Source organism: Streptopelia decaocto (genome assembly GCF_964273445.1).
Source record: "Streptopelia decaocto genome assembly, chromosome: 3".
In the NCBI taxonomy this organism is placed as follows: Eukaryota; Metazoa; Chordata; class Aves; order Columbiformes; family Columbidae; genus Streptopelia; species Streptopelia decaocto.
In genome coordinates, this window is record NC_138656.1 from 69,958,389 (window position 1) to 69,980,311 (window position 21,923).

Genomic DNA, 21,923 nt, shown 5'->3' on the forward strand with positions numbered 1-21,923 from the left:
CTTTTCACAGGGCTGCAAGTCAGATGACAGTTAAGAAGGTGGTTTTATTCTGTTCCTGAAGATGTGGATGAAGTCCACCATTGACTTGTTTCCCTCAGTGGAGTCATTGAATCCCCACTTTATTTGGAGACACCATTTCAGCTTCATTGTCTCAATCATGTGCAAACCTTTCAAAATGTATTACATTCTACCTAATACGTCATATCTGTGAATTTACATCTAGACATGTTTGCATATATTTTCCAAACAATGCTGGTGTGTTCTTACCACACATTGCACTGTCTGATCTAGTGTGTTCCTTCGTGATTATAGTATTAATAATGCAGACTGAAGTAATTCATCCTTATATCTAGAACTGGATAAATAAAATGGTGCTCATTTATGGGTAGGCTTAAGTGCTTTATGATGGTTTAACTGCAGTTAAATTACGCTAATGATAATATTTTAGACCTGTTTTATAAAATGCAATGTGGTACACTTTCTTACATAATATGGGATGTCTCTTGCAATGAGAGACATATTTGGTGCTTGTCACCAGTTGGAGACAATCTGAGAAACAAACCCATTTCAGACTCAATTTAGAAATGCAAGTAACTATCTAGAGAATTGTCATGTCTAGCTTCTATAATTTATTTAAATTTAGATATGGAAAATACCTACAATAGTTTAACTTATAAAATGGAGTCAGATTTTATAGGGCCAGAAAAGTGCCTAGAAAAAAATGGAAGAAGCTTATTATATTGTAAAGTTGTCAACATGAGCTCATTCTGTGTAAAATGAAAGCTGTTTGGATGACTGGAGTTTACACAGAAAAAGCTGAAAATCCTTTTATCTGTCCTATTTTTTTGCTGTTGAATTATGTCATAACTTTATACTACCATTTTAAAAGTAAATTAATCCTCCTTATCCCAAATGAATCACAACTGCTGCTTTCTGTGTACTTGGAGTAGTAAATACCTGTAACTTCACTCTAGCACTTAATTTATTACTTACTTGAAATTTAGTATCAGCATGGCATTCAGATGAGGCCATGTATTTTTACTTCCTTTTCTGAGAGGACTCAGTGAGGATGTGTGCAGATAAGTCCTATAAGGAAAGACAGCTACCCGATTCACTTTTAAATTCGCTAGTGACAATACCCTAAATTTGTTGCAAACCTAAACTAGCAGAATAGACCACATTTACCTCAGGGGAAAAAATCTAAAATAAGTTGAAGCTTCCTGGCCGTTGATAGCAGGGAAGTTTACAAAAAGGGGTTATAACAAGTTAAGAATGATATCAGATCCACTAGAAATATCGTTAGCAAATGTGCCATTTGCACAAGCTGGCAGCTGTAGCAGGTACACAGTTTATTCCTCTGGGAGTCTGGGTGTTGTAGATCTGTCCTGCCAGCTTTGCAGAAACGTCATGCTGGTAATATCTTGTAACCCATACTGGTCCTGCCTACACAGACAGTAACACCAGACTAAAACAGTCAGAGCTGACAGAAGACTATAACACTTTTAAATTGAAAATGAGAAATTTTTAATTACTTTGTGCAGCAGTGTCTTACAATTTGTTAAGTCTTGAAACAACAAAATGTGACATAGAGAACAGAACAAATTTGCTGTCCCTAAAAATGTAACACCTGTGAATCTCTTGAGGCTGCCCGGTTTGACTTCCCATGGCTGTTTGCTGAGTATTTTATTACAAATCGTTATTATGGATGTAGCTGTTATTTATGTTGTGTACAGGGGCAGATCTGTTGCCAGTCAAATTCTTCCCAAAGGAATAGGAGGAGCATCAGCAGCATTACAGATTGCAGCAAACACATCTCATGCAAAAAGCAGAAGAGCAGAAAGGAGATCACTTTAGAGAAGGGAAGGAGGAAATACAGTGATTGAGAGAAAACTGTTCCGCTTGAAGAAGAAGAGACATAAACTGACAATCAAGTACCTCAGGCGTTACACAAGCAACATGTCTCGGCCACCAGGAAGAAAGCAGGAGAACCACAAAATAGTAAGACACTTTTGTAATGTGCAATTAAAATTGTGCATGGAGTAAGAATAAGCTATTATTGTATCAATGTGTTTTATACAGTTATATTTCTGAGTAGCCTGAAATACCAAAAGGATGGCGATGAGTCTGCCAATATGAGAGCACAGGCAGTGGCAGCATTTGTGGCTTCAGTGGAACCCTGTTGTGAGCTGCCAATAAGCTGCCAGCTATTAAGCAGTGACATAAAAAAAGCTTGCCCATAGGACTTGGAGTCTGTTTGACTCTGAGCAGTAATACTGAGATTTGCTCTAGGAGCCTTCTTATCTCTCCAGCTACCTTGACTATAACAGAAAATGATTTTCAGATGCTCCTGACCTCAACATGAATCCTTGAGGCCAAAACTCTGTTCTTTTTTGGAGAGAAGAGGTTGTGCCAGCCACATCTCTACCCCATGAACTGTTAGAGATGGTTTATCTGGGACTGCAGCATACCTGGTGCCCATTGCGTGCCTCCTACCTAGCAGACCACATATTTTTGGGGGGTGATGTTGCAGGAGCAGGGGTCCTTCTGCATCCTCCTAATGTGATTTTTCTATGTGCAGGGAGTGCACCATCACAGGATCTCAACATCTGGCTTTAAGGCCAAAATCTGATTCTTGGGGAAACAATGGTAAAACTGCAAACCTTGTCTTTGAATGTCGACTTTGACCATTGATCACATACCACAGAGTTCTGTCAAGTAGGAGTCATATAGACCAAAGCTTCCTTCTTTTTCTGCACTTCATGTTAATATTCTAAAGCTTCAGCAGCTATTTTAAATATACTGCATGCAAGATTTTCCCAAGAGGTCTTCTTAAACTACATGGTCATAGAAAGCAGTATTTTTTATCATTAAATATACCGGTTGTTCTCCTTCTTGTTCTCTGGCAGTGATGTGTCTAAATACAAGAAGTTCAGATATGAAGTTTCCTCAGAATCTCTATCTGTAGTTGAAAATGTCTAACAGTTTAGGAATATTTTACTATAAGTCCAAAAAACCAAAGTGCCATATTGCAGAAGAACAGCCACAGTGGTTTAAAAACCCCACTGATAGTGTTGCATCCTGAAGAGAGTATGTTTGCACCTAAAAGTATGACACACGTATCTGTGTGTACATAAGTAAAACAAACTGAAGAGAGAGGAAGTTGCTAGTAAGGAAGAGAGAACATAGACAGTCGTATTAACAGAAGACTGGTAACAAAACCAAAGTGACTGTCTCACTCACTGGGCACGTAGCTGCATTTTTTTACTTTTTTCCTAGTGCTGAGATTCTGAACAGGTTTAGAAAAGATGGGCACAAAGTTTCTGAGACTGAAATCTGTTCAGAAGCAGAGGTTTAAGTGCTTGGAGAGATTTATGGTCAGAAATAGGAATGCTGGGTAAGTTTATATGCCTCTGTGGCTATATAGTCATTAAATGGAACACAGAGAGAAAGACATCTCTGTTCTGTGTTTGGATGGTTCAATTCCACATAAATCTTGCTTCAGGAACTTAGAGCCTTATGTCTCTCTGGATGGTAAATGGTGATGTTTGGTAGGAGTTGGGGCAGTGGAGAAGTTCCAGGAGTCTTTAAGACAGTGTTATGCCAATTTCTGAAGAGGGGACAGAGGTCTCCACTGAAAAAGAAATAGAATAACATAATATAATTAAAATTAATATACATAAGTTTGTGGATAAAAATATTCCAATGGATTGCAAGAGTGGCTGATAAATACAATTATGTTGACATAGTATGCTTAAGTTTCTCTAAGTTATTTATCTTATTACAATGTAGACTTTTTGCTCAGGCTAGAACCATACAGAGCCTATATGATATCCATTTACTCCATTAAAAACTTGTTAATGAGAATGTGGCAAAGTGTTCAACATTATTGTAAACAGGAGTTATCACCAAGGTGAGTATAGGAAATGTTTCCACATTACTTAAGATTTTGAACAGTGACTTGTTTAAAATGGGAACACTGATTAAATGCCAAACTTTTGATGCAAAGGGGGCAGGAAGAAGTCTTTCCACCAAGCTGTTCTTCCATTCCTTGTGTGATTTGTTCTATAGTTTTCCCTGGCATTTAGTATTATTTTTCCACAGGCTATAAACAAAAAGCACCTCTAGTCTGCCCACATGCCACAGCTCTATAGCACTTCCTTGAATTAATTCCTGGCCAAGAAGTTTAGTCAGAGTTATCCTAATTTCTCCTCTGAAGGCCAGCTACTGCTTCTGCTAAATTTGGTCATGTATGCACATCGCCTCAATTATTCTTTCTGCAACTAAATGCTTGTTATTAATCTTGGATGGCATTTGGCAGTGCTTATCAATCCAGCAAACATATATGTCGTTAAAGGATGCATCAATGTACCTGATGGCAGTAGTTGTATCCCAAGAAATAGTATTTCTTACAAGCAAAATCCCTGTGCAGAGACTCAAGTGATGATCAATGCAGGCTCTGTCACACTTGAATTGTGGATTTCAGTGATTACACATCCAAGGACAAAAGATTCTTTATTAATGTAAATGTTATTTTTGCTTGCAGTAACAGTAGCAGCTCAAAAGAATGGAAAAGTTTCATTCTAGTTGCTTCATTTTTTATTTCCACCTTTTCTGGCAGAGCAGAGAACTTTTTGTACTCACCTATGGGGCTTTGGTAGCCCAGCTGTGCAAGGACTATGAAAAAGATGAAGATGTCAACACCTGTTTAGATAGAATGTAAGTGCTGCTTTAAATGTTCAACTTCATTGATAATGCTATTTGACCACCTGTATGTTACCTTTCAGCTTTATGTCTATTATCTTATGAGTTCCAGCACTCTGTCTAGATAACAGAGATCATGGGAATAAAGTTCAATATTCTGTCAACAGAAATAACACTAATTTGTGAATTAAGATAGCTTACACTTGTTCCTTCTTGATCCTTCGTTATGCTGATTAATAATATATGTATTTCATCTCCTATATCCACTTATTCAATTTAAACCTTTCATTTTTACCCTCCTATTTCTTCATACCTATGTTATCTCAAACTAGACAAGCTTTTTGCTTCTCACGGGTAGCTAATGTGCATTTCTGTGTTCACTGTCGATGTGGCATTATCGCAACATAAATAGTCATATCACAGAAAATCAGCAAGAAACAATTTTTGAGCTGCTTAACAAGAAGATATACTAAGATCTTTGGAAGAAGAGTAAGGCTTGTGTTTTCAGGAAAAATCAACATGCAAAATGGATTTACAAAAATCACAGCGGACAGAATACCCGACCACTTTGCTATTAATCTGAAACTTTGCAAATAAGCTATAGTCCAATAGCTATTGATGGAAGTGAGTAAAAAAAATCACTGACTGAAAAAAAGGAAAGTAATTTATTTGTGGACTAAGAAGGAACATACCCCAGATACTTATTTTATATTAATCTTTCATTCAGCTCTGATGAAAATCATATATTTCAAAAATACACAGGCTTCTTTAGGATGTTGTCGTAGAAATTATTGAAGGGTAGTTTTGGAAGATGTTGAGACATATCTTGCTCCTTGTGTTTTTCATTATTATAGCTGTTTCTATAAAATGTTTTTGTTTTTGTCTTGCTAAAGACTTGATAAAATAATGGCAGGTTTCATTAAAGCAAAATGGATATCTTCTGTGAAGATGAAAACAGCCCAGCTTGAGGAAGAAACCTTATAGATTAGCAGACCTGTGACACCTGGGGACAGTATTCTTAGCTCTATCTCTATATGCACATATATAATCCATAGTGAGAAGGGTGTTTTTTACTGTATTTGCTGTATTTGCCAAATACCTGCTTGTCAATTTATTATTCATTTCAGTTTCAAATCTAAGGCATAAAAGTTGAAAAGAATCTAAGTAGTCTTGTACATCACCAAAACATATCTTGCTAACTGCTGATGGCATTTACCGTTATTTATATTGATAAATAAATAAATAAATATTTCATTGTTCTCTGATGCATGTCATACTGCAATTTTAGACTTCATGCTGCCAAAACCACTTTATGGCCTTGTCATCACATTAGACATCAGATCACTTTTTGGCTTCTTGTCAAAGATGTGGTACAAAATCAGTAAGAAACTCCATCAAGTTCAGGCTGCTTCACAAAGGGTGCAGGGCTTCTGATGAACAGGCAGAGGCTGCCAACATCCACATAAATGGAAAGAAAAAAATTCACTAAAAGCATTTCTGAGATAAGCTCACAACATTGTTTCAGTCTCTTTCCCTTTTTCAAAACATGCTTGGACGCATAGCTGTTTTGCTATGTAGTTAGTGGTGTTTGTTAATGTGTAAGAGCTACGAATGAATATTTGTTTTATAAATAATTCCATTCACTTCCATACTTTTAAATTTCATTTCTCTGAATGAGATCTCTGAATGTTTTAGATACAAAATGAAGGTGGTGTTGTACTGAAACTGTATATTAACTCACAACTTTTGGGTTCTTTCTGCAACTAGTAAATAAAGGGAGAGAACGTGTTAGAAAAAATAAAAAGATGGAATTGTGGAGGAAGAGTGAAAAATGAGGTGAAGAGATAAGAGGATAAATTGAAAGAGATCAGGTCCATTTCCCATGAGTTTTCCTGGCACCTGAATGCTGCAATGAGGGTGCCCAGAATTTGCTGAACTCCATACCAAAGCAGTATTAATCACGTGTATTATTTGTATATAATTTATGTGTTATACTCATATATCAAACATCTACTATTTATTTATGTATGTAAAAATAAATGCATGTGTAGACAACATGTATATAAACAACATTCATGTCATCCTTGTCAGGAGTATCACACTTAAAGGAGTATGATTCCTTAAATGACTACATGAACAGCAATCCCATCATGCTGCAAAATATGGTAGAAAGAATAATCTAGACCAGGAAAATCTGTTGTCATCTAAGCCATTCATTTACATACATACAGCTGTTTTTCTGAGAAAACACAAGAGACAGATTAGGGAGATGGTGGGTGGAAAGAAGTTCCCCGTTGAGAATGTTAACTTTCTTTGTTTTCTCCTTAGGGGATATGGCATTGGCATAAGGCTGATTGATGATTTTTTAGCTCGTTCGGCTGTGAAGAAGTGCCGCAGTTATTCTGAAACCGCAGACATGATTGCACAGGTAAATAAGATTTACGTTCTCTAGAACTTCATCAGCATCAATGGTCTTAGCTTTTCACTTCTGCTCTATCAGTTTGCTCCAGAAGAGTAATCTACATTTTCTGCTATATCATGGTTGCCTTATTAAAAAACACTCATCTCCACCATCACACCCATGCTTCCATTGGGTGAAATACAGCCTTTTCCTTATCTACAAGTTCATATCAACTAGTAGCTCACAGACCTTGGCTTTGAGAGGAGACATCAGTTTCTACTTCTGTAGCATCAGGCTGTGAAAAAAAAAAAAAGTGAACAGAACACAAAAAATGTGATGTTTAGTGAGATAAGAATTCTGCAGATGGTCTTGATAAACCCACAGTGATTGGTTTGCCACAGAGGGTCATCGGAATCACAGAACTGGTTCACATGGGTGTTAGTTTTATATCTGAGTTGAAGACAGAGAACACAAAACGGGATACCACTTGTGAGGGGCTGCCAACCCCTGACATAAACTGACCTTAAAGTCCATTGCTAAGCTCAAATTAAAATTCTTCTATTCCTAGTAGTCTATGAGGCATTTTGCCATTAGAAGAATGAAAAAGTTTCTCTTGGTTTTCTGTGGCTTAAGCTGGTTTTGTCTACTGTTGCCAGAGGATGCAGCAAACAACAAAAAATGATCCAGTTTTAACAAAATTCTAATCATACATTACCTCACTTTTTTCTTTTTCTAGGAGCACAAGCCTTAAGCATCTCATACAAATGTTAAACTTTGATATTCTTACTCTGGATATCTGAATCTCCATAATTATTTTAGACATTTCTTAAACTTAAAATGGTAGTGTTAGGAATAAGCTGTGGGATTTTCTGAAAAAGGAATACTCAGTGGTAGCAGAGAAACATTTTCCTCATTATCCACAAATCTAATAATAAAATAAAAAAAATTAAAATCAGAGTGGGTACTTTTGCTTTCTTTGATGAAAATTCTTCTGTTATTGAGTAGTCTTTCACACTACTGTCAGGAAAGAAAGATCTAGGAGGAAATTTAATGACAATACACAGATTTAGCAAGATGTTTTTTTGTGCCCATGGGCAAGTCAGATTTCCTGGGGAAGTTCAAATAAATCCGTAGGACATCCAGCCTCTTTAGACTGCTGGTTCACTGTATAGGAGGACGTAGTGCCTGGATATTGAGTTAGCTCAGACTGATACCCACTCAGGTCACTGTGAATGATCCCTTTTATCCTCTATGATTTTCAGCTATGAAGTGTTTGCCAGAGAAGATACACCTGGCTTTCCCAATGGCAAAAATCAACCATGCTTCATAACAAATAACTGTTTGCTATGTAGTCGTTTGTTTTAAGAGGGGAGATCAGGGCATCAGTTGCTTCAACTGAGATTCATTTCCATTAGCTCGTTTTATGAGACAGAAATATACCTGCCATGCTTTTTGATTGCTTGAGAATTACCAACAGCATCAGGTAAATGTGAGCGTTATGTTTAACCTCTGACTGCATAACTGGGATACAGAAGGCTTTCTGTACAGTAATCTAAAGTACCAATATATGCTGGTTATACAGGAGTATCTTAGTTCAAAGTGTATCAGGTGATGTGCGATCTTGCTCGTATTAACCACATGAGAAATACCTACATTACATCTGACTGAAATGGAGGGACAGAAGTCCAAAATGCTTGTCATAGAGTAATTGATGGCTGTCACAGATACAAAGGATGGACCCCTTTGCCTGTGCTGTTGCTGGTAGGGCTATAAAGTGCACATGCGTACAACACACACATGCAGCATGATCTGCCAAAGTTTAAAGCACAAGCAGGTGACATAACTAAAAGTCAGCCAAATCCCATTAGCTCATAAAAGAGTGGAGGCTAATTTCTTCCTGAAGTATATTTTGGAATCTCAAATCAGGATGATGTATAACAAAGTTCCTCCTTTGGAGGAGCTGAGCTGGTGTAGAGGATCCATTGGAGACAATGAGGGCAGCCATGAGACAAGCACCATTTCAATCTCTCTGTTAAAATGCACTGTCTCATTAAAAGAATGATACCAGGCTGCAAAATCATGTTTTTGTTATATTCTTCTTCAGGTGGTATTTGTACTTTATTTTCTCTGGATTTTCATGTATATGCCCGGTATTGGCTTTTCTGGATTGTGTTCCCCATGGTTCCTTTATTTACAAATGCTTTAGTACAGTTGAACCATTATTCTTAAGTACAGGGGATTCAACAACAAAATACAGTGAGAAATTAACCATCAAAGTAAGGAAAAATAGACCATTTCTCTTCAGGTTGTACTTCAAAAGGACTTACTAAGAGAAATAAAATTACTTTGAAAGATTGGAACAAACTTGAAAGCACACAGTCTCTTGAAAAGGCCATTTTTAGCAAACTAAAAGAGGAGTTCTGAAGTAGGAGTATAACCTTTCTGAGGCAAAACACGATATGGAAAACATTTTCACATTTCTTTGGCAAAACATTTTAAAATAGTCTTCAAGCACTTTTGTCTGAGGCATGTACCAACAAAGCATATAAAATGACTCTGCAAGTAACTGTAAATACACTGTTAAAGTTCAGAATTACACAGCTGTTTACATGATCTCTTTAACTCTTCAGCAGAAGTGTTCTCAGCCAGGAGAAAGTGCTTAAATACTTAAATGCATTAACTCTTCTGAGGTAGAAATCTGTTTGAGGAGAGTGTGTAGAGTAAAACCAGTTAAAAGTTAAAGGAATTAAGGCATTTAAGCAGTTCAAATAGAGACAACCGTTCTGTAAACATAGCTGTTATCCTGCAGTCCTGCGGAAAGCAAAGAAGTCCCATGATCAGGCTGTGGGTGTTCCCTGTGGAAATGGAAAGAGATGAAGCAAACCAAAAAAACATGAAATGGGGAGTACTAAGCCAGTTTGCCATATTAAGAAATAAATACCAGAGGAAAGATGCACCTAAGGCAGTGACTGAGAGCTTAAAACTTCAACCACTGGTTCAGACTGCAAAGTCTGGGATTTAATGAGAGCTTATACTGCACTGGAGAAGGGCCAACAAGTTTTGATGGTGAGCCAAAATGAGTCCTTCTACACTGAGTTCCCATGGCACTCACTGACTTCTCATGTTTGTGCTGTGACTTTGTCGGGATAGAATAAAAAAAGATAAAATAGGCCATGTAAAAGTAGACTTTCTGCTCACTGGCAATTTTGTGTAAGAAAACAGAAACCAAATGAGGCATGGTATTAAGAACAAAACTCAGTTGAACAAGTAGCATCCGAGACTGGGTTCAGAATTTGGATCTAACTGGGGATTACTTTTGAAACAATGGTGATAATTTTGCTCTTTAATCTTATAATAATGAATTTTTCCTTCAGTTCCTCCTCACAAGACTTTGACATCATTGATCTGATTGAAAGAGATGTGAAAAATAAACAGCTTCTCATTTTAGATCTAATCCTAGAACAGTTACCTTCTGCAGCACAATGTCACCATGCCCCAGGAGCTGTCTGTGTGCTACAGGTGGAAGCAGCCAGGCCATACCCTGTGCCCCACAGTGAGCTGGCTTATGGGCTCCATAGCTGTCTTAATAGAGTGCTGTGCTTAAGGATGTGTCCCGTGCTGAAAAAAGGTGGCTGGAGAGAGGTGCTTTATTGTGGAAGCTCAGTACCCCATGAGTGCAGCAAATTTATGTCTCTGCAGCTGCTTGTAGAGAGGCCCCTTGAGGACCAACACAGCTGGGACAATCCCACCATGTCACCTCCAAGCAGAGGTGTAAGACGAGATGTGATTCCCCATCCCATGGGAGGTCATGCCATGCAAGGTCCCTATATATTGACATATGGCCCGTTTGAAAGTCTGACAGAAGCTGGCAGAATTTGTGAAGCTGTTAAACGTTGCTTTTCAGATCTCAGCAGTAGGAGGAAAATGCAGACAGCAGGTTGCTGTGCTGAGTGGTAGGCAGAAAACTGAAAAACGAAGTGCTGTGCTGTAAAGGGTAAAGAAAAGTTTGTGAGTAAACGGAATCAGCAACAGATGGCAAGACCTTTAAAGTATCTTCCTCTTCTCAAACACTGACTGTGGAAAAGTACTAAGAATGAAAAGTATGCTAGCAAAAATGTTATTTTGCCCGCCTTTCGTCTTCTAAGCGGACTAATTCTGGTCCTTCATTAATCTTGTTATTATGTAAGTTGAAATTATATTTTCAATATTTTTAAGCCTGTATTATCACTTACTTTGCAACATTTCTTATGCATACAAGTTTTTGTAGTGAAAAGTCCCCAGTAGTATATAAAGGGACTGATAAGTTAGTGGCCTCCTAAATATTTCAGTAAGTCTAGACTGTATTTGAGCACCATCAAAATGTTAATGAATTTTATTGTTACTGCTTGAGAAAGATGGAATGCTGTTTGAGACTTTTAAAAAGGGCAGTGGTACATTTTTAATTCTGACTGCATAGATTTCTTGTCATTAAACAATATATAATCCCATGAAGTTACAAGTAACATTTTCAGAAGAGAGATGTTGCTTTACATGGGTGTCATTTTGATGGTGAGCCTATGTGCATGTCTCAATAGATGTTCTTTCTGTTCTATTTCATATAGATAGGAATGATAGAGAATGATGGATGCAACTTTCAAAACTGCTCATTTATGTTACTCCCCTGTCCTGTGGAGTCACAAAGAGAGACTGAAAATACCTTTGTTTTACCCTCTGAGAAGTTGTGTATGATAGTTTTACAGGAATTTCTATCTAGTCATAGACTAGATTTAAGAAATGTTTGTATCTAATAATTGAATTATTTATCTATGTACTTATGTTGTTTTTTTTCTGCTGAGAGTTTTTCACAATTTTCACTTTATAGCTTTGCAATTTTGCCTTAATTTGGTGCTCCGTTGCAAATCGGCTACTGTTTTTTCATACTTTCCATGCAAGTTCTCTTTTGCACAGGAAATGGGGTTTGGACAGATTTGTCACACCATAATGTAAAGTACAGCTGAAATGAAATTGAAAGCATATGAGGGCCTAGCATGGTTAACTAGTTTTTGTTCTTCTAACAAAGACTTGAAGTTTGACTGAGCAGATATGTGGCAGAAAAAGAGTTAAGATAATTTAGATAAGAAAGTTGTGTTCTCACAGAGGAGAAGAAACAGTAAACTGAGGGATAAAGCACTTAGAATTGCACAGAAGTTTCCTTTTTATTTGTGCACTCATATTTTGATGGACATCAGAATTAATGCAAAATCTAAATTTTCCAAGAGAAAATGATGATTCTGTTGTTTGATTGTTTTTGCTTATTTGGTTTTTGTTTTGGACAGTGTTGACAATAATCTTTGCTTCTTTCTGAGCTGCCAGGGTAGCTGCTGAACTTTAATTCAGGGACAATGTTGATCAAAACAGCTTTTGCAACAGCTGCTTGAGGGAGGGGGTTACATTTGTCAGTACCAGATTCCAGTTGAAAGCATAGGGTCAAACTGGCCTTTATTTTTGTCTGGTTTTATAGAAGTATCCAGCATCCACATGGTAATCATATTAAGTCACAGGCATTTGGTAAGACAACACAGAGTGACACAATCCTGGGAATGAGGGTCGGTAAGAGACTTTGGCTCCTGCCAGGCACATGTAGCAGCGCTATGCGTTCAGTAGCTGCTCTAGGAGGTGCAGACACTCTCAACATGAGTTACCTGTGAGCATGAAGCAGGACAAGGATGAGGAGAGGAAAATGCACCTCAGTTTTGCACCTCTACAATAGAAGAGAAGGCCAAGCTGGGAAACATTCCTGTTTCAGATGGTCCTGGCTACTCAGGAGCTTTGAGCTTTCTCCTGAGGAAGAAAAGGGTGCCAAAAAGCCTAAAGTAGAATCCCTCTCTGCGCCCATCTTTCCCCCTCCTACAGGGAAGTCAAACTCATTTTCACTGGGGGCCACATCTGCCTCACAGTTGCCTTCAAAGGGCCGAATGTAATTTTAGGACCGTATAAATGTAGGAGTAGTTACATTTATACGGTCCTAAAATTACATTCGGCCCTTTGAAGGCAATCGCGAGGCTGATGTGGGCCCTGGTGGAAATGAGTTTGACACCTCTGCTCTACCAACTATGCTTTTGCCTCTGTGTCACAGCACTTATATCACAGTGGAGATCTCATCCTTACATCAATTCTCTTGTTTCCCATATTCCTTGATCACCTCATCAACCTACTTACTGTCCTCCCCTTTGCACCCCTACATCGGTTTTCTGTGGTATCAGTGAAGAAGAAGGTGGAAAGATGGCTTTGGGAAGGGAAGTTGGGCCCAGGTGTGGGCACATCTTGTTAAGTTGTGTCTCCTCTCCCTTGCATGGAGGGAGCAGGTGAGATGGGGCTGGGCAGTAGGTGTTGGGGCGTCTCTCATAGAGAAAAGCAGACAAAAGACAAGGGACATGTACCCTGGAATTAGATAGTTGCTGTACCAGGAGAAGAACCCGGGGAGAAAAATGTGTATGTGCCAGATATGATGTCAGACATGCCTGCTGTTGTGACTTTCATTTTGGCGGTGTTACTTCTGTGCTTTCAACTAACTGCAGGAGGTACATTTAGGTATGTAACATGTTCTAAGTCTGCTGTAAAGTGGGTCAGCTGAGATAAAAAGCATTAAAACACTTACTTAAAGAACATAAGTTTTTCAAAATACATGGAGAAAATTCTAAGCATACACTAGAGCTAGCTCTTGGATTTTATTTTAAAAAATAGCAATGATCTGTAGGTGCAGGTAGATGCTTTTTTCTGCTGAAGAAGCACACTGAGTCTGAGCAAGTTGGGTAGAGTACCTTGGTTTGCTGATAAGAGCCTGATTCAAGCAGAGCAAAAATATGATTCTTTGCAGACTCAGGGAGACTGGCAGTAAAATGCTGCATAAAAGCCTGCCTGGTTGCCTCAGGGAGAGAAACTTGGCAGAAACTTTGTTCTCCTTTTAGACAGTATTTGCAAAGACTCAGGACATTCCATGTTAGAGCCATGTGTGAATTCCAAGTGGGTGAGGTAAAGCACAGGGCTCTGGGGTGAAATGCACTTGTCAGAATCACCGATCGTGCAGTCGCCTCACCTGTGATGACTACTGGTCACTTTTGCTCCAGACACTAAGTTTCCGAAGATATTCAGAAATGTGAAAATCAGCCTGCTGCAAAAGTATTTTCTTGTTTTCAAATGTGGAATTTCCTTCCAGGCCCTCTGTTGTACACTGGCCACAGGCCCAGTACAAACTATTTATGTAGCTCTGCACCCAGTTCTCAAAACCCACTCAAAACAGGAGCTCTATGCCCATACAAAGGGAAATTCTCAGTGGGAGAAGATAATACCAAGTACTCTATGAAGGCAAAATATCAGTGATGCATTTTCATTATTGTAACAAAGCACTAACAACAACTGATCGTGTTTCAAAACAGCATGTTATTTTTTAACAAAAACACAACAATGCTGAACCATCTGGTAATTTCAAGTTCTTGGTACCCTACCCTTTGGCTGTAAGACTGGTCTAAAAAATCACCTTGCACCTCACTGTCCGTGGAGATCACTGTCCCATGTCCAAGATGTCTCAGAGACTAGAAGACCAGGGCTGATCACTGTGACCATCCATGGCATTCTGGGTGAAACAGGAGTCTGAAGACACTGAGATGCCTTGAGTGACAGCTGGTGCCTCAGGACAATGCTGTACATGCAATGGCCTGGAAATGACCTGGAAGCAAAACCTTTCCTTTCTGTGGGCTGTTGGAAAGCCACACACATCTTCTACTATTATACTCACACCTTTTAAATTATTTTACTTTATGATAGTCTCTTGATTTACATAGGATGAGCATACTATAGCACCCACTACATAGGATATTGTTAGAACCTTCTTGTAGAAGTCATTATTCATCTCTCTTTGCTGTCAGCTCTTGATCCCAAGCCAGCGACATTAATATAGCATGAAGTCTAGGTGCCATGGACGACTGCAGCCTTTTCCATGATGTACAGAAATAATTTCATTCCATCCTTTTGGAGCAAGTTTGTATCTGGGAGGGAACATGATGAAGAATAGAGTCAATTGTGAAAAAAATGTAGAGATGAAACAGCTAGAAGTTTGCCATATTAGCAAGATATAAAAAAGCTGAAAATATATTTGATCTATGGTATTTCCTTTCTGTCTACAAAGTCCAGCATTGTCTCTCTTTCCTCATTGGTTTCTTTCTGGCCTTCTTCAACTAGCTTGTGAATTGTGCTATAATGCTGTTTGCTACTGCTGAAAGAGTAGAGCTGGGAAGCATCTTCCCATGCCTGAAAAGCTGGCAGGGGAATTGCTTCTGGTGCCTTGTTCTCAAAAAAGCACTTCAGGTTTCGCTCGCTCAGCTTGGTGGCATACAGCTGGAAAATCTCCTCCATTTGTTCCTTCTCCTTCTCTGCATACACCCTCCAGAACTTCAGCTGGAGGTGGCTGACTTTCGACTGGCAGCTGGCACAGCAAGTGGTGAGCAGGGAGAGGAGAGCTGTAGTAACTATCACACACCAGCCTAACATCTGGGAAAACAAAAGAAATCAGTTTCAAGTTAAAAAGGCCCAAGTGAAAATGCTACTGAAGTCAGGAGTGTCAGACAGAGTGACCACACTTTGTATGGAGAACATACCGCTCCTCTTGAGACCCTGCTGCAGGTGTCTCGTCCCGGTTTGCATTCAGTGCCTGGTATTGATGTTAATGGAGCATCCATATAGGGACCAAAGGGAAGCAGGAGACGTCAGGATTGAGGCTTCTCAATAGCGCTCATTTTGATGGCTCTTAGTAAAGCAAAAGCTGCTTGATTTCTACAGTGAAAGGTAAAACTCTCAAGAAAATTTAGTTCATACCAGAGTCTGGCTGCCTCCCCATTCTGTTTTATAGTAAAGGGAACTCAGATAACAACAGCTGAGGAGACATGTCCAGCACAATGGCAATTCAGGTTTGGGGATGCATGATCTCAAATCAGACCTCAACTACAACACTGTGTATGAAGGAAAATCTAAGAGAAGTCTAAATGATCAATCAAATAATATTGTGGCTGAATAGTGCTATACAGAAAACAGAGGGGACCTGAGTGCAGGGGTAGTGTCTGGGTAATTTAGAGAGGATATTGCTAAGAGTTTATTGCAAAACTGTAACCGTCTGGTGTGTAGTGTATTGGAATTGCTCACTGAATTCTGTCACACACAGGGAAAAGTGCATAGGCAGAATAAAATACCACAGTCACTAGATGCTGGATGGTTTCTGTCTCCTGAAAGAGTTAAATAAAATTACCCAGCAAAAAATTTTGATTAAGACATAATTCTGAATTGCAATGAACTACAAAAGCGAAAAGTGTAAGTAACTTTTGTCCCAGATCAATAACCCTTTTAAAGTGTAACCATTTTTTTGATGTGGTGTTTTCAGACTTATTTTTAATTTAAAAAATATGAAACAACAACTAGAACTGTTTCAGCAGCAAATAGCTTTCAAGAATATAAAAAGCTTAAATTTAAAAAGCTTTCACCATTTTATTTTTACCAGGAGGTTCAGTGAAATCTAAGTTATTCTTGTGAACTTTTTTTGACTTTTATGAATCAGCCATTTGTAGTGGAAAAACACCTTTATGCCAAAACTTGTTTAAAATTATCTTCTTGCCCAATCCTGTGAGAATGCTGGGAGGATAGGGCATGAGAAAGAAGACATTGGCAGGTCTGTGTTGGCACTGGAAGAGAGCCCAATTCATCTACGCACCGATAAGAAATAGTTGCTGAATTTTAGAAAAAATTTGGTTTGTGGTAATACACTTTTCCAGCGTAACTCAACTTTTTCTGCAGCAACTTCAGATTTTGACAAAATTCTGTTAGGAAGATATTAAAGGAAAAGCTACTTCCAAGATTAGAGTATGGGCAGAGTGGAAAAATGTGCTTGAAATTGTTACTGCAGAGGTGTGAACACATTTTTTCATGCCTAGCGCCACTGACCTAGTCAATAGTTCTACCCACCTACTCCACTGCAATGTGTAGCATTTGAAAAAAAAAAATTAAAAAAAGACAAAACAAAACAAACCACAACCAACCAACCACCACCAACAACCTAAACTCAGACAACAATAATGACAAAACAAAGCAAAACAAAAACACCAAAAAAAACCCTTGTTTTTAAACAGTGGAACAAATTCCAGTGTGGAACAAATCTTCTAGGTTTCAGAGACCCATATGAGCTGGGACTGATTTCCCATGCTTTAGTGGTTATAATATGGAGAGCTACAACCTTCTTCATGTGAACCCTTGCATTTATATTAAAACAAACAAACAAACAAACAAACTGCCAATAAAAATCTATATTTAGCTGATGGAATATATAAAGTTTCCTCAGGGAAATCTGTGAAACAGAGAAGCTTGATAAACAATTATTCTTAGGGACTGGTATGGAAGAATAGCTTCACTTTCTTGTATCTTTCCAGTCTTTTCTGCTTTGTACTGACTGATGATTTCTATGCATATTTGAGAAACTGCTCTTTTTAGCAGCTTTTCAGTTTCTTGCAGCTTGCAGTATTCTCATGCTATAAAACGAATCACTGGTCTTTCGCTGTTTCCTATATATACAACTTAAAGCCTTAAGCACTATTTATTATTTCCTTCTAAAACTCTCAAATAAATTTCTTTGTCTGCAGTGCAGGATTTGTCTGCATTCCACTCCTATTTGTAGGAGGACTTAACTTGAAAATAAAACTGGCTCTTGGGGAGGAAATGGTTCCATATGGACACAATTGTCTGACAAAAGCTTGCTGGCTCCACAAAGGGTTTTTCCTTCCTGCTGACAATCATCTTTCCATCGTTTTCTGTAGCCTTTTTTTTTCTTTTTCTTTTTCCTTTGTTTTGATATTTTGACTCTGAATTTATTTACATGACAAGGCAACGAGCAGAACTGTAGCACATGAATGTAGTAAAATGTAATACGATCTCAGCTTTGCGTGTTCTGCTTCTTTTATTTCAGTGTTTCTTCCTTCCTCTGAGCAGGACAAAAACATACTCTGATCTGGCATCATGAACATGAAGAATGCAAACAGAAACACATTATGCATGCAGTCACAAATCTGTCACAAATCTTATTTTCCAATATTTTTTACTGTTAATGACCTAAAAAAATTATCACAGTATCATAGTGATATAAAATAGGAGACTGTGGTATGGATTTTTTAATAGGACAGGCCCCTTTAATGGGGTGACATCTGTGAATTCAGCCTTCTAAACAATCCGGTCGGTTTTTCTCTTTAGAGCAATCTTTGTCCTGGAAGAAAGCTTTCAGTTATCTGATCTTATTGATCCTGCTGTCAGTGGGACCCCCCAGGAAGTATGGCACAGCTCAGACTGAACTAAAAGATGGATTGTTTGTATTTTGTAAGGCTGCATCATGCCAGAACTTTGTTTATGTGAAACCAATGGTTTTATCTCCTGCTCCGACATCAGGATCTTCCACAGCTAAATCACAGCGGCAGTACAAACTGCGTAATGCTCTATATTTGTTTTTCTTACCTGGGACTGTGCTTGAAGAGTTTGTTTCAGTTCGTCACTCTCTGAAAAGGGCATGGAGCTTTTGTCACAGGCTACCTTGTGTAGCTCTTCAAAGCACTTCTCAGATTTCCTGTGGCAAACTGCCTGTAAGTAGTCAGGATTTTCCAAGCCACTCATGGCACATTCGTAAAAAGTTCCATTGAGCAAAGCCACAGAAAGCCACATCACTGGGGCTACCAGAGCATTTAGGGTGATTTGTCCAAAGACGTAAAAGAAATGGCAGGTATTCTCTCTGGGGAATATTTTTCTGGGATTCACCCAGCAGCCTGTAAAGAGTTTCCAGGTCTTGCCGTTTAAGAAATATCCAATAACTAGCAAAACAAGAGCTGGGGAGAAGAGAAATACCAAACCGTACCTGAAGTTTTCATTGCTGCAGGGGCATCGGAAAGCAACAAGAGAAAACACACGTTCCCCTCCCATTGTCAGCAGTGCCATAAAACTGTAACCTAAAGCAGTTTTCTTGTTCATAAAGAATTTCAGGATTGTTTGGAAACCCTCCATGTTTCATACTCACTAAAGAGGTAAAAATCGAGACAGTTTTATCTTCAGTCGCAGCAGTGTGCAGCAGTGTAGCAGGGGAGAGCTCTGCAGAGGAAGCACAGCCCGCTGCCTGCGCACTGCCCAGATAACGCCGTGATGTCACTGTCTGGACAGACGTGCTCACAGGGGACCCCTCTGCTAGCAGAGCAGATGTTGCTCATTTACAGTAACATTCATCGGCAGTAGAAGGAAAGCACGCAATGCTCTGTGTAATCAAATACATTTACAGTCTTGGCAATTTTATTCTTGGTGGATTGTTGTTTTTTTTTTTTATTGACTGCAGATGGAGATCAGAATGAGAGCACACCCTCACCAGTTGCAGGAATTCTTGAGCTGTGATTATCAAAGTTGCCAGCAATGTAGTGAAGGACATAATATAGAGGCTAATGGTCCCAGAGGAGGGTGACACAGCTGAAAAGAGACAGATGACAGTAAAACTACTTCATATGGGGTTGTAAATCTGGGGACATCAAAGGGGGAATAAGTAGCCTTCTGCTGCACTTCCTGGAATATCACACAGCTCCAGATTTGCATCTCTGGCTCAAGCTGGTCACAGAAGAGACAAATGTAGTTTGACTTCTAGCCTTTCTGGCCTTTCCCCCTATTTTCCTAAGGTAAAACTGGTCTATAGGATGCTGCATCATAAAGCTTCTCTTCTGTTTTGTGCGCAACATACTGAAGCAGTAGTTTCATCCTTTTGCAGGTTGCTTTCAAGATGTACCTTGGGGTCACCCCTAGTGTGAGCTGCAGTAGTGCTGCAGGAAATGAGTTCTCCTTAATCCTGGACAAAAACCCACTAGTGGATTTTGTGGAGGAGCTGCCAGCAGAACGAGCATCACTTTGCTACTGTAACCTCCTTTGTGGGGTGATTCGAGGTGCTTTGGAAATGGTAAGGAAGTGAACACCTGTTTTCTTCATTCTATGTTAATATGCAGAGATGCAGGAAAGCAAAACCACTTGCTCTGATAAATGAAGGAAATTTGGTAGTGTTTAATCTCTCTGTTGAATTAAATGTCTGTCTCTAAATAAAAGAGGGCCAGACTGATCCTGGATCCTGAGGTAGAGAAGCACACAGACTGGCCCACCTCCACGCTGTCCCTGCTTTGCTCTTCAGTAGCTGACTCAGGTGCAAAAGCCAGGTGGGGCTGGAGAACCAGGTAATGGGGATTGTGGAGAGCCAGGAGGATGTGCTGGACTCCTCCGCTGCTCCCTGAGCCTGTCTCATTTTCCTGCATAGGTACAACCAGTAATAACCATCCCTGATTCTCTCCAAATACATGAAGGTAAATAATATTCTCAGGTTACTGCAGCACCTACTGAAAGAGGGAACAAAGTGTGGATGAGTATAATGTTAAAACCAAAGCATCAGAAGTGTATCAGATGGCACTCCAAATTTTGTTCTTGAATTTAAGGCTTTTACAAAAGAATATATTAATGGCATCAATTGAAAGTCACTGAGTTGTAGAGCTTCTGTGGCATTTTCTGGAAGATAACTTTTGGGCTGCTTTATGTTTCTGTCAGTATCTACTTTGTCATGTATCTTACATTTCAAGAAAACAAAAGCTGTACAAGTATTGTGTATGTATCAGTCTAAGAATTATAGTATCTAATATAAGACTAATTAACAAAAGTGTTATATCATAAGTATTAGTACCTGAACAGGAAATTTGGTGATCACAAAACTGTCAAGTACACAATTTTGGTTCTCAGAAGAAAGCAAAGCACTGGAATGAAGGGTAATGTATTATACAAATTCCAGTGTATATAAACTTCCTTTTAATTAACTTAGTTGGGAAAGATATTTTAAAAACGATCTAGAAATCTGTTTCTCATGAAACCTGAGAAGAGGGGTCCCCTTGTGGTAGGAGAGAAAAAGCTGATTATAATAGAGGAGAGGGAGAAATTGGACATTGCTTTGCTTAACTGATCAGATTTGATTCTTTCTAGGTTCACTTAGCAGCAGAAGTTACTTTCCTCCAGGACAGGCTGAAGGGTGATGCGGTGACAGAAATAGGAATTACATTTTTAAGGAAGGCTGAAGACAGAAAGCACAAAAGAAATAAATGAAAAAAATACTTGGAGAAACCCTTGCTGAGGGATATTTTGCGTCTTTTGTTTCTGAAGAAGACATGAAGGGTAAAAATAGCTTCCCTGAGCCAGCTGCACCAGTCACAGATTTGAAAGGTGAAGAGAGCTGGGCAGCAAACAAGAGTGGCAAAGCAGGGGGAGAGCCATCTTAATTGTCATCACACAGACATCAGTATAAAAGATTGAATGGCCTGCCCTCCCTTCTCACATAACCATTCCCTTGAGCGCAATGGAGAGGTTTTTTTGGTATTTAGTGCACAGTGGATGCAAAATATTCATTCAGACACCAACTGCTTTCAGCTGAGCATGATCACCTTTTCCCATTTTGTTGTTGGTAATGTTTAAAAGCCTGGTTGCTAAGAAGTGCTTTGTTTCCCTGGCTGTTTGTGGTTAGGAGTAATGAATTAATTCACCGTGATTGCTGCATGCAGTGTCTCGCCGTCTGGTGCCTGTTTTGATGTGCAATGGTTTGCCGTGCATTGGCCTCCACACCAGACATCCTACTCCCTTTGAAACCAGGGAGGGATGCGGTTTCACTGGTGGCAGGAGCCAGTTCCTTACAGCTCTTTCGGGCCCCACATGCAGTTTTGCTGACACACCTTATCAGCCTCGTGCGTACGTCAGGCTGCCACAC

General features: G+C 39.1%; 2 protein-coding genes and 1 long non-coding RNA gene across 3 annotated transcripts; 1 reads left to right on the top strand and 2 right to left on the bottom strand.

Annotated features, from left to right (window-relative positions):
* Nucleotides 1-1,956: 1,956 nt before the first annotated feature.
* Nucleotides 1,957-21,878, top strand: TRAPPC3L (trafficking protein particle complex subunit 3L; the record flags this gene model as incomplete). Its single annotated transcript, XM_082048910.1, has 5 exons — nt 1,957-1,998; nt 4,619-4,716; nt 7,030-7,129; nt 19,905-20,090; nt 21,149-21,878. The coding sequence occupies 5 exons, from the start codon at nt 1,957-1,959 to the stop codon at nt 21,266-21,268; spliced, it is 546 nt and encodes a 181-aa protein (XP_081905036.1). The 3' UTR covers nt 21,269-21,878.
* Nucleotides 14,505-19,250, bottom strand: LOC309438006. Its single transcript, XR_014183705.1, has 2 exons — nt 19,176-19,250; nt 14,505-15,126 (listed from the first exon to the last, which is right to left on the bottom strand). It is a non-coding gene; the product is annotated as an uncharacterized lncRNA (long non-coding RNA).
* Nucleotides 14,505-19,514, bottom strand: CALHM5 (calcium homeostasis modulator family member 5). Its single transcript, XM_082048909.1, has 2 exons — nt 18,623-19,514; nt 14,505-15,628 (listed from the first exon to the last, which is right to left on the bottom strand). Exons 1-2 carry the CDS (start codon nt 19,160-19,162, stop codon nt 15,239-15,241), a joined length of 930 nt encoding a protein of 309 aa, XP_081905035.1. The 5' UTR covers nt 19,163-19,514; the 3' UTR covers nt 14,505-15,238.
* Nucleotides 21,879-21,923: the final 45 nt, after the last annotated feature.